Raw genomic sequence first — 14,081 nt, forward strand, 5'->3', positions numbered from 1 at the left:
CCTGCTGCCCATGGCCTGGCAGCTCAGTGGGCTGGATGACCTTGCTGAGAACTTCTCCTTGTCACAAGATAACGGCGCCATTGATCCCCGCTCAGAGTTTGAAGTGACAGTGCATTTCAGGGCCGGGCAGATGGGCATCATTGAGAAGACTCTCCAGCAAGAGGTGAGAGGGGCTGTGTGCTGCTGGGGGCAGGGGCAGGAAGAGCTGCACCTGACAGACACAAGGGTGCTGTGACCCCAACTTCTGCCTCTACACAGCGTTTGCCAGAACGTGCAGTGCATCCACGTCCCCCCAGATAACCAGACACTGCACCCTGAGCCTGTACCACAACCTTGAACCTCTGGGTACTTGGAGGTTGTTGTTTGCCTGTACAGACTGCAGCGTGGGCTCTACATTGGACTTTGTCTGAAGCTCTTCCACAGTGCAACAACTCTCCCCCTGGGATTTTGTTCCCCATGGTTTAGGTGTGCATTTCAGAGAAGGTGCTAAGCAATTGGAGAGGGTTGTCAATGCCACCTGCTCTAAGACACCTCACACTTCTTGTGGTTGTTCTTACATCTCTGTGCCTCTCCAAGAGAGCATTCCCTGCTGTAGAGTGCAGAGTTGGGCTGATAGGGTGTTTTACTGTGGCAGAATCCCACTGGGGCAGCCCATGAGATGAACAGGTTAGCAAAGTTCGGGCGTCCTCCAACGCTTGTGAAGCCAGGGAGGCCACAGGGGAAGCAGCCAGCAGAGACAAGGACTTACAAGCTGTCTACCAAAAGAACAATCTGAGCAGTGTTTGTTCCTTGCTGCCTCAGGTTTCAGATCCAGAAAACATCCTGGGAATTGTTCAGGCCGAAAACATCAAAATCTCCGCAAAGGTCTATAACATTTCTCTGAGCATCGACATGCCTGAAGGTCAGTGGATGCTTCCTAAACAAAGCAGTGCAGGTGCACTGCATTACCTTTGGGTGACCAAAGCAGATTGGATCTGGGGGCTCTGAAACAGCAGTGACGTGAACAGGCAGTTGGCAAGCCCCACAGGCTCAGCACAGCATATGAAGTAATTGGATTTGTGCTTGGAAGTGGGGAAATGGGAGCTGAGCTCCTTAGCTACTAAGCCTGCAGATATTTTGAGTGAGACGAGAAAGGGCAGACAAGTAGCTGGAAAACACCTTCAAGAATGGAAACTTACTGAAAAGGGTTTTGTGCCAAGACCTCCATGTAGCTTGTGACCTGGTGTATTCTGCAGCAGCTCACAAATACCGTGTTTGACCTCGCTTTGTGGGTTTTCCGCAGGTCCAGGTGGAAGTTTGGAATTTGGAACCATTAATGTCCTCGATAATGCGAAGCACGTCCTGACTCTACAGAACAAAGGGGCATACAACATTGAGTACAGGTAAGCCCAGCTGCCTGGTAGTGAGCATTTCCTCAGATTCCCAGGCCTGAATTCTCCCTCTGTCAATGGCTAGAACCTGTTTCCATGCTGGCTACCTCGTGGTAAGTACAAACCCTGGGCTCTCTAATATCAGTTATTTCACCAGAGAATCCAGCCACAAACCAACAGTTCTTCACAGCTCAGCTGGAGCCCAAAGGAGAGCCCCAAAATTTCAGCCACTGAAATGCTGAGATTCATTGCCTTTCTTTGATGGTCACCTCCTTTCTCTTTCTGAGACTCTGTAAAGGAATGAATGAAAACTTTCAGTGTTGAGCTGTCTTGCAGTAACCTCGTGATTGTCTGCACTCTCTGTCAAGATCCAGGATTCCCTTAGCAGAGCTTTTCCTTTTTTCTGGTCCTATGCAAAGTCCAGGCTGTGCTGGTGGCACCAATACTTTTAGCTGCAGAGATCTCCATCCCTTCCCTTTCTCCCCAGTTTCACACTGGGCGGTGCAGGTCCCAGGATGCGAGACGTGGCCTCCCACTTCACTGTTGAGCCTAAGTCGGGCATGCTGACTGCCTCCCAGCCTGGCGTGGATGTTGAGATGCTCTTCCACCCCACAAGAGAAATCCTCCTCAAGAACAAACCCATCCTGTACTGTCAGGTAAGCTGCCTGGGCCAGGCTGCGTTATCACATGGTGTTTTGGGAGCGTAACAAGGATAGGTGCCCGTGAGTTTGTGGGCCCCAAGTTGGTCAACTCCCTGAGGGCTCCCCTGGCAGGGGAGACCCTCCTGGAAACAGTTCTGTGTCAGGAATGAGAGACGTATTGGACTTCTTCGGTCTTCAGGTTCTTGTTTTATTGTTATCTTACCAAAACTTCAGCACACTGTCTGTGCCCAGACCTTGCATGTGTGAAAACAGCACAAAAATGGCCAACAACCTCGTGCTGCAAGGTTTTTTTAAGTCTAATCAAAAACTAAACTACCCAATTAAGAAGTGACATTTTTCCCTTTCTAACCCAATAACTGAGCCCTAACGACCCGCAATGCAGATTTTTCTACCTAATTACAAGATACCACCTAAACCCAAGAAGAAAGAGGAAGAAGAAGAAAGAAGAAAGGAACTCAAGACAACACCCTATATCCTTCATCTTGAACCCATCTATAACATACTAAAAATGGTAAAACCTAAATTTCTCCCCTATGTGACATACTAAAGTACTCTCTACAATCTGTTTCACACTTTTGTGGTCTCTAGTTTACCTTGAGGCTTTGGAAGTTTTCTCCATGAATGAGGGTCAAAGTCAGTGTTTTCCTGGGAGTCAGAGCACTCCAGAGCAGACAGGGGGATATTCCCTGGGTTCCCACAGGTGTCTAATGGAAGGAGGGCTTTGACTGGAGAATCCTCTCTCCTACATACACAAACAGTCTTTCAAAACCATTTGGGAGGCTTCCTAAGTGGAGCTGAGAATTCCTAAGTGGACTCTGGAGGAGGTGCCTAAAATGGGAGGGGTAAACTGGAGGCCTGGGGTGGAGGCTGGGGGCTGGGGTGGAGTCTGGCCTCTTTGCTTTGGTCACCTCCCTTCCTGTGGACGCAGGTGAGAGATGCCAGCTCCGGTGAAGGAAGCGAGCTTGTCGGCAACATCCCGTTGAGGGTGTCGGCGAAAGCCGAGTACAGCAAGTGCAGCGTTGAGCCTGCCTCACCCATCAACTTCGGAGCCATGGTCAAGGGCTCCAGGAAGACACCGACGGTCGTGCTGGACAACAAAGGCACACTCAACTTCAAATTCTGCATCCGCCAAGCACCCGAGGAGGAATCAGCCTTGGAAAGCAAAAGGTAGGAGAAGCCCTGCACCACCCTTCCTGTGTGAGGAGGCAGCGCCCCACAGCTGGTAAGGGGCAGGCAGCCAGGAGACCTGGGCTATGGTCCATCTGCATCCCTGGTCTGGGGAGAGGGAGCAAAAAACCACCTTGGTACCCCATGTGTAGTGTGAAGCTGGTGATAGAGCTGCTCTGTCGGGCACTGGGAGCTGCAGGTTGCTCTCTGGGAGCCATCAGGAGGAAGGCTTTCCTCTCTGAGGAGGAAGGCCAGCCTCAGCCTCAGAGGAAGGCAGGGGAGCTCAGCATGACAGATACCTCTGCTTTCTCCTCTCAGTTTACAGCAAGGGGAATCTGCAAAGTGCTCACTGAGAAGGAAATCAAGTTCCTCGACACAGGTGGGTGACTCCTGCTCCCCAGCAGTGCTGCTGCAGGGGATGTGAGAAGATGCTGCTGTGCCCGGGCTGGGGGCTCATCGCCACAGGGTGGGACATGGTCTGCAGGATGGAGTCCAGTGTCTGCTCAGTCCCCCTGGCAGTCCTGTACTCTGCCTCTGACCTGGAGCTGTGGGGTCAACAGAGGGGAGCAGGTCCTGTGTTTGCTAGCTGCGAGCCAGTGTAGGTCTGTGGACACCACAGAAGCAAAAACATTCCCCACTGAACTCCCAGTCCACAGAACTCGGACAACATTGCTTTTTCTTCTTCCCAGTTCCCTCCCATCATTTCTCAGAGCTATTTCTGCTCTCTGCTATTTCTGTTACCTCTGGAGGATCACAGCTACCACCTTCAGTCTTCACACTCAAACTCCTTTCTCTCTGCCACTTGGGACAGGCTTGCAGCTCCTCTTGGCTTGTTGCTCTCAGCTTGGGGCTGCCTTTGGGCCATGGAGTTATCCTTCCCTGCCCTGGGACTGGGTGCTTGGGCCCAGATGGAGGCCAAGGCAGGACATATTCCTTGCTGTGGTGCTCAAGGCACAGCCATTAGCCATCAGCCTCTCCTGGAACTTTTCCTGCAGAGTCGCCTCAGTGTTGGCATGTTCACGGTGTCCCCCTGCTCCGGTTCCATCGGTCCCGGGGGCCAGCAGAAGATCTCAGTGGAATGCCTTGCCAGGCAGGAGGGGACGTGTGAGAAGCAGCTCTACGTTGACATCACGGGCAGAGACCCCAAGGACAATCCCCTCAGCATTCCCTTTACCCTGATTGCCAAGTCCTGCCTCCCAGGTACCTACTGCCCACAGTGCCCTTGGTCACACCTGCTGCTGATCAGCACCTGAACTTGCTGCTTGGACAGAGAGCCATGCTAGGCCTGGGTTCCCTCCTTAAAATCCTCAGAGGTTCCAGCCCTCTTCGAGTCCACCAGTGGACTCATCCCTCCCAGCTGAGAGGGATGCATGGAAGGATAAAAGGAAAGCAATGCTCTCTAAGGCTGAGTTTGACTGAGCTCCATCCTCAGCAAACTCCCCCACCCAAGGCTGGGTTTAGCAGTCACCCGGGCAGAAAGGGCTTATCAAGCCTTCTGAGAGGCCAGCAGGGCCCAGATAAACACATCAGGGAGGCTTCTCCGTGCTCATCCCTCTGGTGTGTCCACAGCACTTGTTGAGGACGTCACATCAATCTTTGAGGACTACCCGATCTGCAGCAGCAGCGACCTCGTCCAGAAGATGCAGTCGGTGAAAGGCGCCGGCCTGTTCGTCACAGATGAGAACAGATTCCTCTTCAGCAATATTCAGGTTGGGCGAGAGGTTGAAGCTCATTTCAGTATCTACGACACACGCCATCTGCCATGTGACGTGGTCCTCTCCATCAAACCGCTGTCTGGAGAGGTAAGAACAGGAGGCAAAGGTGGAACAGAAGGCCAAGGAGGTGGTTGCCCTCTAAGGGCCGTTTGGGAGCCTGGTTTGTTCTCCAGGGGCATTGATCCTGTGGCCCAGACAAGGCTAGCTCAGTGCAGGTCAAAGTGCAGGGGAGGGCAGCAGAACCAGGGAGCAGTTGTGTGGAATTCTGCATGTCTTGGTTTTGGCTCACACTTCTGGGTCTTCGGTGGGAGAAGTGAATCCTTCTGAACCTCTCTGGGAAGCACACACAGAGAGGGGATGTTATGACCTGACATGCCAGGGCTCAAAGAAGAGCATTTTCTCAGTTATGAACTGACATGCCAGAACTCCAAGCAGAGCATTTTCTCAGGCTCCCTGGCTTTTCCTTTTCCTTGAAGGCCAGTTCTAGGTCATTTGCAGGGTTTTCCATGCAATGCCCACCTCCCAGATAGGCTGGGGCAGCTGCCAGCCCTCAAAACACACAGTGCTTCAGCACAAGGTCGGCATTCCCTGGGAGGGAGGGAGCCTGCCCAGGGAAGCAGGAAGGAAGACACAGTGTCTGGGACTGCTCTCATTAATGCATTTATGGATAAAACTGCGTCATGTTGAAAGGTGTTTCCTCCTAACACTGCTCTCTGGGTTCCCTCAAGGAAAAAAGCCCTATCGAAAACATTTTCAAGTTGTATCCAGTCAAGATGTCCATTCCCGGCTCATCCTATGCCCTTGCTACGGTGACCTTCACCCCACCAGAGGAGCAGAACTACAACTGCACTTTCAAGGCTTCCCTTGTCATCCCAAAAGGGTAACTGACCCTGTGAAATACTGGGGGAGGCCTCACTGATAGCTGCCTCTCCCCTGGGAAGGCACAGACCTCTTGTTAGCGCTAATGCTGTCAGTAGCCTTAGGCAGAGTACTTGGCATGAGATGATCTGGGAGCCAATAGCCCTTAGAGCAGGAGAATGAGGCTGATGGTTTAGCCTGTGTGAGGAACTGTGAAGACAGGGAAATACCACAGGTGGCCAACCGCAAGTTACTGAGATGTGCTGCAGCTGAGCTGGGGGTTTCCAACGACAAAGGCTTAGATGAAGCAGTTTCTGTGCCAGCAAGTCAGCAGTCACGTTTTCTCTTTGTTTCTGTAAAATTAAGTGATCCTGTGTGACCCCCTGGCATTCATTAAGCTATTTTATGTGAGTGTTTGGAGCTGGTATGAAAGAGGAGCCCAGTTCCTCTGCCCTGGGACCTGTGAACTGGGGCTTTGACCTGCCCTTCCTCAACACTTTAGTGGCTGAATTGGAGCAAGAGAAGTCTAATTTCTAATGAGCAATTGCTTTTTTACTGTTCTTGGAAAAGATCTTTACTGCTAGTGACAATCATTTCTTTGCCTTCTTGCTTTTGTACTGCTTTCATGCTGTGCTTTTGCTCGTTGCATAAGTCTCATCTCACTGCAGCCAGGGGATTTGCCATATCTCATCTGGTGCCTTCTCATTTACCTGCTGTGCTGCATAATTCAATTAAGTGAAATTATTTTTAAGTGTTATTGTGGAAGGCTCTGGCTCTTTGGAGCAGATTCCTCTTGTGAATGGCCCTGAGTGGATTGGGAAGAGGTTGGTGGGGGGCTGTGTTGTGGGGTTCAGGAGCACCAGGCAAGGAAAACACTGTGGGTGGCCCTTGTTGCTTCGCTTGCCCAGTGAGAAGTGGGTTAGTGCCAGCTGAAATTGTTTCTGTGCCTCTCCTGCAGCTCTGTGGGAATTGAACCCCAAATCCTGACCTTCACCATCAGCGGGAAGGGGCACGAGCCGCGGTTGACAGTCGTGTGCTCAAGTGCTCGCAGCGAGAGGGGAAACGCCGTGCTGCGCTTCAAGAGGCTCCAGCTGTGGGATTCAGAGGTGCTCTCTCTGGTCACCCGTAACGATGGCATCATACCTGTCAAGGTGAGGAGGACCTGCTCGAGGAATGGTCTGGTTTGGGAACAAGTGCTTGTGGCACAGGGGAAGGGTCCCAAAGAACATGGCAAATCTGGAAAGAGGTGTCAGAAATTCTTTTTGAACAAGGACTGACGTCTGTTCTCCAAGAAGGGAGTTCTTGGAAATTTTCTGCCCAGTCTTTCTTCTTTAAGTTGAACACAAGAAAGGTGGTGGAGTATTTTCCCCTGTCTCTCAGGTCACCTTTTGTTCTCATGGGCATGTGTGATTTCCCAGTTCCATTAGATTGTATTTGATCCCAGTTTATTACATTTTAAGTAGACTTAGAGGTGGTTTAATTACATTCTGCTCATTACTTTCTGCCCTGTTTGGTTCTGTGTCACTTCTATCCAGATGCCTCTGGATGCCCTTTTTTCCCCGGCTGGTTTGACTTAACTTTTGTGCTAAGTGCTGTTTGTAGTGGGAGAGGCGCTGGCCTCCCGTGTGGGACCAGCAGCTCTGCAGTGTCAGTCCCTGTGCCATCCTGGACTCACAGTATCCTTGTGCTCTGGCTTCTCTTTTCTCAGTTTATGTTACTCCTGGAGGATGAGCATGGAATGTTCTTCTTGAAAGGCAGGACCTCCCCAGTCAAGGTATTCCACACTGGAGATGTGAAAAAGGAACTCATTGGAAAAGGTAAATCCATTAACCATGAAGTGCAATTGTGCACAGAGGGAAAACGTTTGCCCTGCTCTTGGTTCTCTGAGCAGCAGCCAGATGTTAGGCACAGTTTCTTTCCTTGGGCTCTCTGTCCCCCAAGCTTTTCTTGGGGGCTTTTTGCAGGGTCTCCTCCTAGCAAGCTGTAGCAAGTTCTGTTCTTCTAGACGTGGTGGGTTGAGTTGTGGGGGACTGCCACAACCTCAGGGGACCCTCTGAGGTATTTGCTGCACGTGGGAAGGTACCAGCCTGAACAGACACAGCCCTTGAGCGCACAGCCAGCCAGCAGAAGCCCAAAGCACTCTTTGGCTCAGCTTTCCATATGGCTGGAGCTGGCTGGAAGCAGATGGAATGAGGGCTGGGCATCAGCCTGAGGTTAAGCTGTGTCTGGAGGTGGCCGTCTTGTGAACAGAGGAAGAGGGTCTGGAACCACTCTGGAATCACAGGGGGTAGAACCTGTGCTTAGAAGGCAGCTGGTTTCAACCTCTTATTCCTCATGTATGCTATGGAAATATTTCCTCTGTACAGCTGTACCACCTAACTCTGATTTCCATTGCTGTGCAGTGAGCAAGCTCCCAAAGAAGCCTTTCTTCCTTCTGAGTCCCGGGAAATCAACTGAGTTTGATGTAATTTTCAAACCCACCCTGGCTCAACATCTGGAAGGGAAGACTCATGTGTCAGTGAAGGACAGCTACTCTAACAAGACCCTAATAGAGCTGGTGGGTGAAGGCCACAAGGAGGAATTCACCCTGCTTGGACTAGAGGATGACACACAGGAAAGGAATGTTAAGAGCAGTCTGAAGAAAGACATCACTGATGGTAAGAGAGGAGAGACTGCCAAGGTGGAGCAAGGAAGAGGAAAATATCTGATCATGTGTGTCCTCCCTCTAGCCAGGCCTGGGCTGTCTCCCACGGGACTTGGTGGCCTGTGGGTGTGGTAGCCATGCATGCAGAGCAGTGTGTGCTGTGCTGCACGTCACTGGCTTAGGGATGTGTCCCTGGAAGTGGTGAAACTGCCTGGGGAGCTCCCTCTCAGAGGGGGAAAGGCTTGGAGCAAGGAAGCATTGAACATGCAGGTGTCTGTGCACGTCAGGGGGCAGGTGGAGCTCCCTGCATGCTGAGATCCCTTGCTCTCCTCCTTAACAGCTGTCAGAGTGAATCACATCGAGTTTGGGGACTGTCCTGTCGGGAAGCGCTGCTACAGGACCTTCGCCGTCACCAACCGCAGCCTTAAGCAGTTCATGCGCTTTGAGAGGGAGGCAGATGCCCCATTCCTGTTCTCCCCCAAGGTGAGCGTGGACTGCTTTGCCTTTCCCCATTGCTCAGGCCCTGCCCTGGTGTTCCCAGGAGCTGGCAGGGAGTGCTCACATACCACGGATAGCCCATTCCAGTGCCACGTGGGAGATGCAGTCCCTGGCTTGGCTGGGCCAAGGCTGCCAGCCTTGCAGAAAAGGTTTCATGTTACGGGAGGTGGCACCTTCTGTTCATACTTTTGTCTATCAAACTTCACTAAATCCACTCTGAGGTGCAGATTCCTGGCACAACTGCTCACCACGTCCGTCAGTCCCTTTTGCTTTCAGTCCTGCCCTTGGCAGTGCTTCCAGTTTGGTCTTGACTCCCTGATTCTCCCTAGGTGGGACACCTCCATCCTGGCTGTGCCAAGGACATCACAGTGATCTTGAAATCAGATGTCCCAGCCACCTTCAGGAGGCCCCTTGTGAAATGTAAGATGACCAAGGTCAACCTTGAGCTGCCACAAAAGAAGGTTCCTGACTGGGATGACCAAATGTGCATTGTCACATGGAAGGATACCACCAGGAAAGACCCGGCAGCCGCCACGCGGCCTAAAATAAAGCAGGTAAGAAGCAAAATGGCAAGAAAAGCCAACCCGGGTTTTACAAAAAGAACCACTAGAACACCATCACTGCTGGCTGAGCAGCTCCTGCTTCCTCTGGACATTGGACAGCCATGAGGTTCACCAGCAGCGCATTTGAACGGAGAGGTGGAGGCACAGTGACCGGATACACACACAGGAGAGGAGGAAGCCTTTTGATAACAAACCTTCAGCCACACCCAAAGCCTCAGTCTGGGCCACAAACACAAGTGTTGCAGCCCATGTAGAATGGAAGGCAATGTTTTACGATTTTATCCCATTTTACGGTGTTAGAAATCTCTTCAGCTGATTGGTGCCCTTTTACCAACAAGGAATTTAGTCTGCTGCACTCTGTCTCTTCTTTTGAAGTGGAGAGAAATACACTTCTCCTGCATGTTCTGGTGAACTCCAAGTTTTGTCTGCATGAGAATTTAGTTGTGGTCTCTGTATTTGGTGTGGGATATCTCATCATGGTGTAGCCCAGGCACTGCATGACTCTACGAAGGAGTCTGGAGAAGGATCATCTCCAAAGAGTCTTTCATTGTCATTATTACCAAACACACTCATCTTGGGTAGAGGTTATTTCCGAGTTTCTGGACCATTTTAAGGCCTCTAAACCATCCTCTTTTCTATCAGAATATCTGCAGTTGGAGATTTTCCTAGTGAGATCTTTCACATCCCAAAATGCCCATCCCCAGCTCCAAGCAGTTGCTCCAGACAGGAGACCTGGAGGGCACTTTCTTCTAAGACAAGAAGAAAAAGGTGCTTTCTAGAACTCTTCACTCTTGGGGTTCTCCATCCACAGAGCTCCAGCAGGGGAACTTAACCCTAGTTTGGAGACCTGCAGGATTTATAGGAACGAGGAAAAAAGCCAGGCCCTCTGCAAGATTGAAGTACAGGGACTGGAATGCAGCTGTAGTCTCTCTGGGTGTATTAACAACTGTGGTAGTTACCTCTTGGATCAGTGGGCAGAAACAAGTACTGTAGCAAAGCAGTCCCAGTTTTGTCATCTTTCCAGGGCAGTAAAAGTGAATGGTCCTTTCTAGTGATCTTGGAGGCCAGAAGATTCCCTTCTCAGCCTGACTTTCTGGGCTCTGCTCAGTGATTCTTCCCTCCTCTGTTTGCAGGTGGTCGAGACAGCCCCAGAACCGGCTCACACTGTGGTGGAGGAGAGCAGCCAGGAGTTGGAGGTGTACCGCAGTGCTGTGGTTGCCTACACCCAGTTCAAGCTGAGCACGACCATGATTCAGTTCAAGAGTACCTTGCCCTTCCAGACAGGGACAGCCACGTGAGTGCTGGAGGCCCTGTGAGCAGGAGCTGCCTTTGCCCAAGGCTGACCCAGAACTGCTTCCCAGAACTCTACCCCACCCAAACCAGCACAGGCCCTTTTACGTGCACGCAAAGCCAAGCAGGAGGTGGTGCTCAGGAGAGGCTCAATCCTGCCATACCTTTCTGCTGAGAACAGCCATGGGTTTGCTTTCACTGTATGTCACCTGTCCTCATCTGCTCCAGAATAAGTTTGCAGTCAAACCAAGACCTAAAGTCCAGAATAAACCCCTTAGCTTCAATGTCCTGGGCACCATGTTGGCCCTTTTCTCTTAAACTTCCAGACTTTGAAATATTTTCTTGGGCCACCCAGGACAGCAGTCTGAGCATGGCTGGGTTGCCTGGGGAAGATGCTCCTCAGGAGAAAGTGGTATCAGGAGTCCATCAGACAATATTACTGTACTATTTGCTTTATACTTCTTGGACATTTTTTTATTCCTCCTTCTTGCTTTTTAGTTTCACACTGCAAAACACAGGCAAGGTAGTTCTGGAATACTCCTGGGAGAAACCTGCAGGGAGTGAACCAGTGAAGAAGCTGAAGAAGCCATACTCAACCACTCTGATGCGTAAGAGCATTTCACTTGGTAGCTGAGGGCCCGGGGAGAAGACCCTGCCACTTCAGTTCAAAACATGAATTGCTTTTTCATCCTTGTCCACGCATCCACTTTCATCAGCACCTTCCCAGCTGCAGCTGGAGAGTTTTCTCCTTGTCCCCCTCTGCCTTTCAGCCCCTTCTGTTCTTGGTGAGCCACTTCTGCTCTGCAAAGCAGCTGAGCCAGGCTCTGGGGAGAGCCACGTGCTGGGTCAGGACTAGGAAGGGGGACACCAGGTCATCTCTTTGAGAAGTCTGAGACCGGGAAAAACAGTGGTGTAACGAGTGAGCTGCCCTGCAGCCACTGTCTGTGTGCAGTTCCCCACTCCAGGGCAAACGCAAAGTCACTGTCTGAAACCAACTTTCCTGCTTTGGCGCAGGAGCGTGTGCTCAGGCAGAGACCCTGCTCCCGACACTCTGTCTCCTGCTAGAATAAAGTACTTGACCAGAGATTCTCCAAGTGCATCCCAGCTCTCTTCCACCTACCTGCAGCAGGAGGCAGAGTTGCTGGGAACACAGGATTTTGTCTTTGGAGGTATCCTCTTCCTCCCTGCAGGTCGGTTCCTCTCCTATGATACTGTAAAGCATCGCAGAAAGCTGCTGCGTCTTTTCTGGTCGGAGCAGGACCATCCTTCGGAGACACATCCTAAAGTGCGGAGGCTGCGGCGGCCTGCTGAGCAGCAGCAGGATTCTGAGCAGCAGCAGGAGCCAGATTCCAAGTGGCAGCAGGATTCTGAGCAGGAGCTGGATTCCGAGCAGGAGCTGGATTCCGAGCAGGAGCTGGATTCCGTGCAGGAGCTGGATTTCGTGCAGGATTCCGAGCAGGATTCCGTGCAGGAGCTGGATTTCGTGCAGGAGCTGGATTCCGTGCAGGATTCCGAGCAGGATTCCGTGCAGGAGCTGGATTTCGTGCAGGAGCTGGATTTTGAGCAGCAGCAGTATTCTGAGCAGGAGGACCGTGTCAGCACCTCCCTAGAAGTTTTTCCAGATGTTGTCCATGACCTGTTCTCAATCAACCCCTACTGTGGCATCATTGCTCCTGGCCAGAAGGAGACCTTTGACATGCAGTTCTTCCAAGAGTGCCTGGGGAAGTTTAAGACCACCCTGCTGTGCAGGTGGGAAATATCTCCACGCTTGCCAACTCATGCTACTGATGGGTATCACTGAATCACAGGGTGGGACAGGGTGGGAAGGACCACAGTAGGTCATCTGGTGCCACTTCCCTGCTGAAGCGGGGTCGTCCCAGACTACGTGGCACAGGGCTGTGTCCAGAGGACTCTGGAATAATTCCAGTGAGGGACACTCCACACCCTCTCTGCGCAACTTATCACCTTCACAGGAAAGAAGTTCTTCCTCAGGTTCAGGTGGAATTGTCTTGTTCAGGTTCTGCCTGTTACCTCTTGTCCTGTTGCTGGGCATCACCAAGCCCAGCCTGGTTCACCCCCCAACACCCTCCCTTCAGTCCCTCTGACTGGGATGGAGAGCCCCAGGGAGGCAGCAGAAACACCCACAGGAGCACAGAAAGATCCTCATCTTTCATCATCATCTTTCACCCCTTGGCAGGGAGGCACTGGGAAAAGACACTGTATGAAACAGTAAGCTCGTGGAGGGTTGCAAAATCTGCAACAAGAGATCCAGGGACCAGCCAGTCCCCAGCTCTGCTTCCTTTTGGGACAAGCAAGGCCTGCTTCTCCACATGGAACCCCATGTGCTGTAGTTGGTCCCCGGGCATTTAACTGGTCGTGTTCCTGCCCTTGCATCTCTGCAGCCTCCATGCAGCTAGTGCAGCTGTTAAATCTGCTGCTCGCTGTTTGCACGGAGAGAGGATGCAACACTGTGTGCCCTGCAAGGAGACAGAAAAGCGGCGGGCTGGGAATGTTCCTCTGGCTAATACCAGTCCCTCTCTTCCTAGGATTCCTAACCTGCAGCCAGGTGAGAAGATGGGGCAGGTGACTTTGGAAGGCAGAGCCCAGGAGAAGGACAGTCTGGATAAACCATTAGAAGAGACAGAGTAAGGCCAGGGACCCAAGAAGGAGGTGCTCTAAAGACCAACACTTGAGTGACAACATTTGTGTCAGCTGGAGCGTGCGGCAGGAGCTGGTGACATCCTACCTTCTGCTGCTGGTGGTCTCCCACCCTTCACCAGAGACCTCTGCAGCTACCCTCCCACGTTCCAGTGAGCACCTCCCTCTTACCTAAGTTGATTAACTAATTGTTGATTAGATTGATAAGTAATTGATAATTGTCCATTAACTGTTAATAAACAATTGCTAATAAATTGTTAATTGTCAGCTTGTCTTGGTTTGAAAGACAGGTGTCTGCCAGACCTCTCTGGAATGGAGAATGAGATCCCCCTTCCCTATCAATTATTATAACTTTGAAATTAAGGGGCCTTCAGGCAAAGATGTGGGAAAAGGAGTGTCAGTTCTTTACCAGTATGTACAAGGCAAACAACCAACACCACCGGCAGCAAGGACAAACAGAACCAGAGACCCAAGCCCAGCCTTCCCTCGGCTGCAGGCACTTTCCCTTTGGTGTAGTTCCAGTCACAGCCGGGCAGGGAAGGGAGGCAAATAATGAATAAAGCAATTGCTAGAGAAACTTTAATTATTATTGAGGGGCTCAGAAAGGGACACAGCCCTCGAGGTGTGGCTTCACCAATGCCCAGCACAGAAGGACA

General features: G+C 51.5%; 3 protein-coding genes across 3 annotated transcripts; all 3 read left to right on the top strand.

Moving 5' to 3' along the window:
• Window positions 1-2,291: 2,291 nt before the first annotated feature.
• LOC140680753 (hydrocephalus-inducing protein homolog) lies at window positions 2,292-5,096 on the top strand. The gene is made up of 6 exons (XM_072919244.1): window positions 2,292-2,543; window positions 2,961-3,199; window positions 3,518-3,578; window positions 4,195-4,399; window positions 4,769-5,001; window positions 5,088-5,096. The coding sequence occupies exons 1-6, from the start codon at window positions 2,409-2,411 to the stop codon at window positions 5,094-5,096; spliced, it is 882 nt and encodes a 293-aa protein (XP_072775345.1). The 5' UTR covers window positions 2,292-2,408.
• Window positions 5,097-5,646: 550 nt separating this feature from the next.
• Window positions 5,647-7,759, top strand: LOC140680754 (hydrocephalus-inducing protein homolog). Its single transcript, XM_072919245.1, has 4 exons — window positions 5,647-5,794; window positions 6,731-6,923; window positions 7,481-7,589; window positions 7,737-7,759. The coding sequence occupies exons 1-4, from the start codon at window positions 5,688-5,690 to the stop codon at window positions 7,757-7,759; spliced, it is 432 nt and encodes a 143-aa protein (XP_072775346.1). The 5' UTR covers window positions 5,647-5,687.
• Window positions 7,760-9,249: 1,490 nt separating this feature from the next.
• Window positions 9,250-13,643, top strand: LOC140680794 (uncharacterized). Its single transcript, XM_072919481.1, has 5 exons — window positions 9,250-9,468; window positions 10,611-10,771; window positions 11,266-11,375; window positions 11,958-12,516; window positions 13,314-13,643. The coding sequence occupies exons 1-5, from the start codon at window positions 9,340-9,342 to the stop codon at window positions 13,414-13,416; spliced, it is 1,062 nt and encodes a 353-aa protein (XP_072775582.1). The 5' UTR covers window positions 9,250-9,339; the 3' UTR covers window positions 13,417-13,643.
• Window positions 13,644-14,081: the final 438 nt, after the last annotated feature.

The sequence above is a fragment of the Taeniopygia guttata genome, chromosome 28 (assembly GCF_048771995.1).
Source record: "Taeniopygia guttata chromosome 28, bTaeGut7.mat, whole genome shotgun sequence".
NCBI classification, from domain to species: Eukaryota; Metazoa; Chordata; class Aves; order Passeriformes; family Estrildidae; genus Taeniopygia; species Taeniopygia guttata.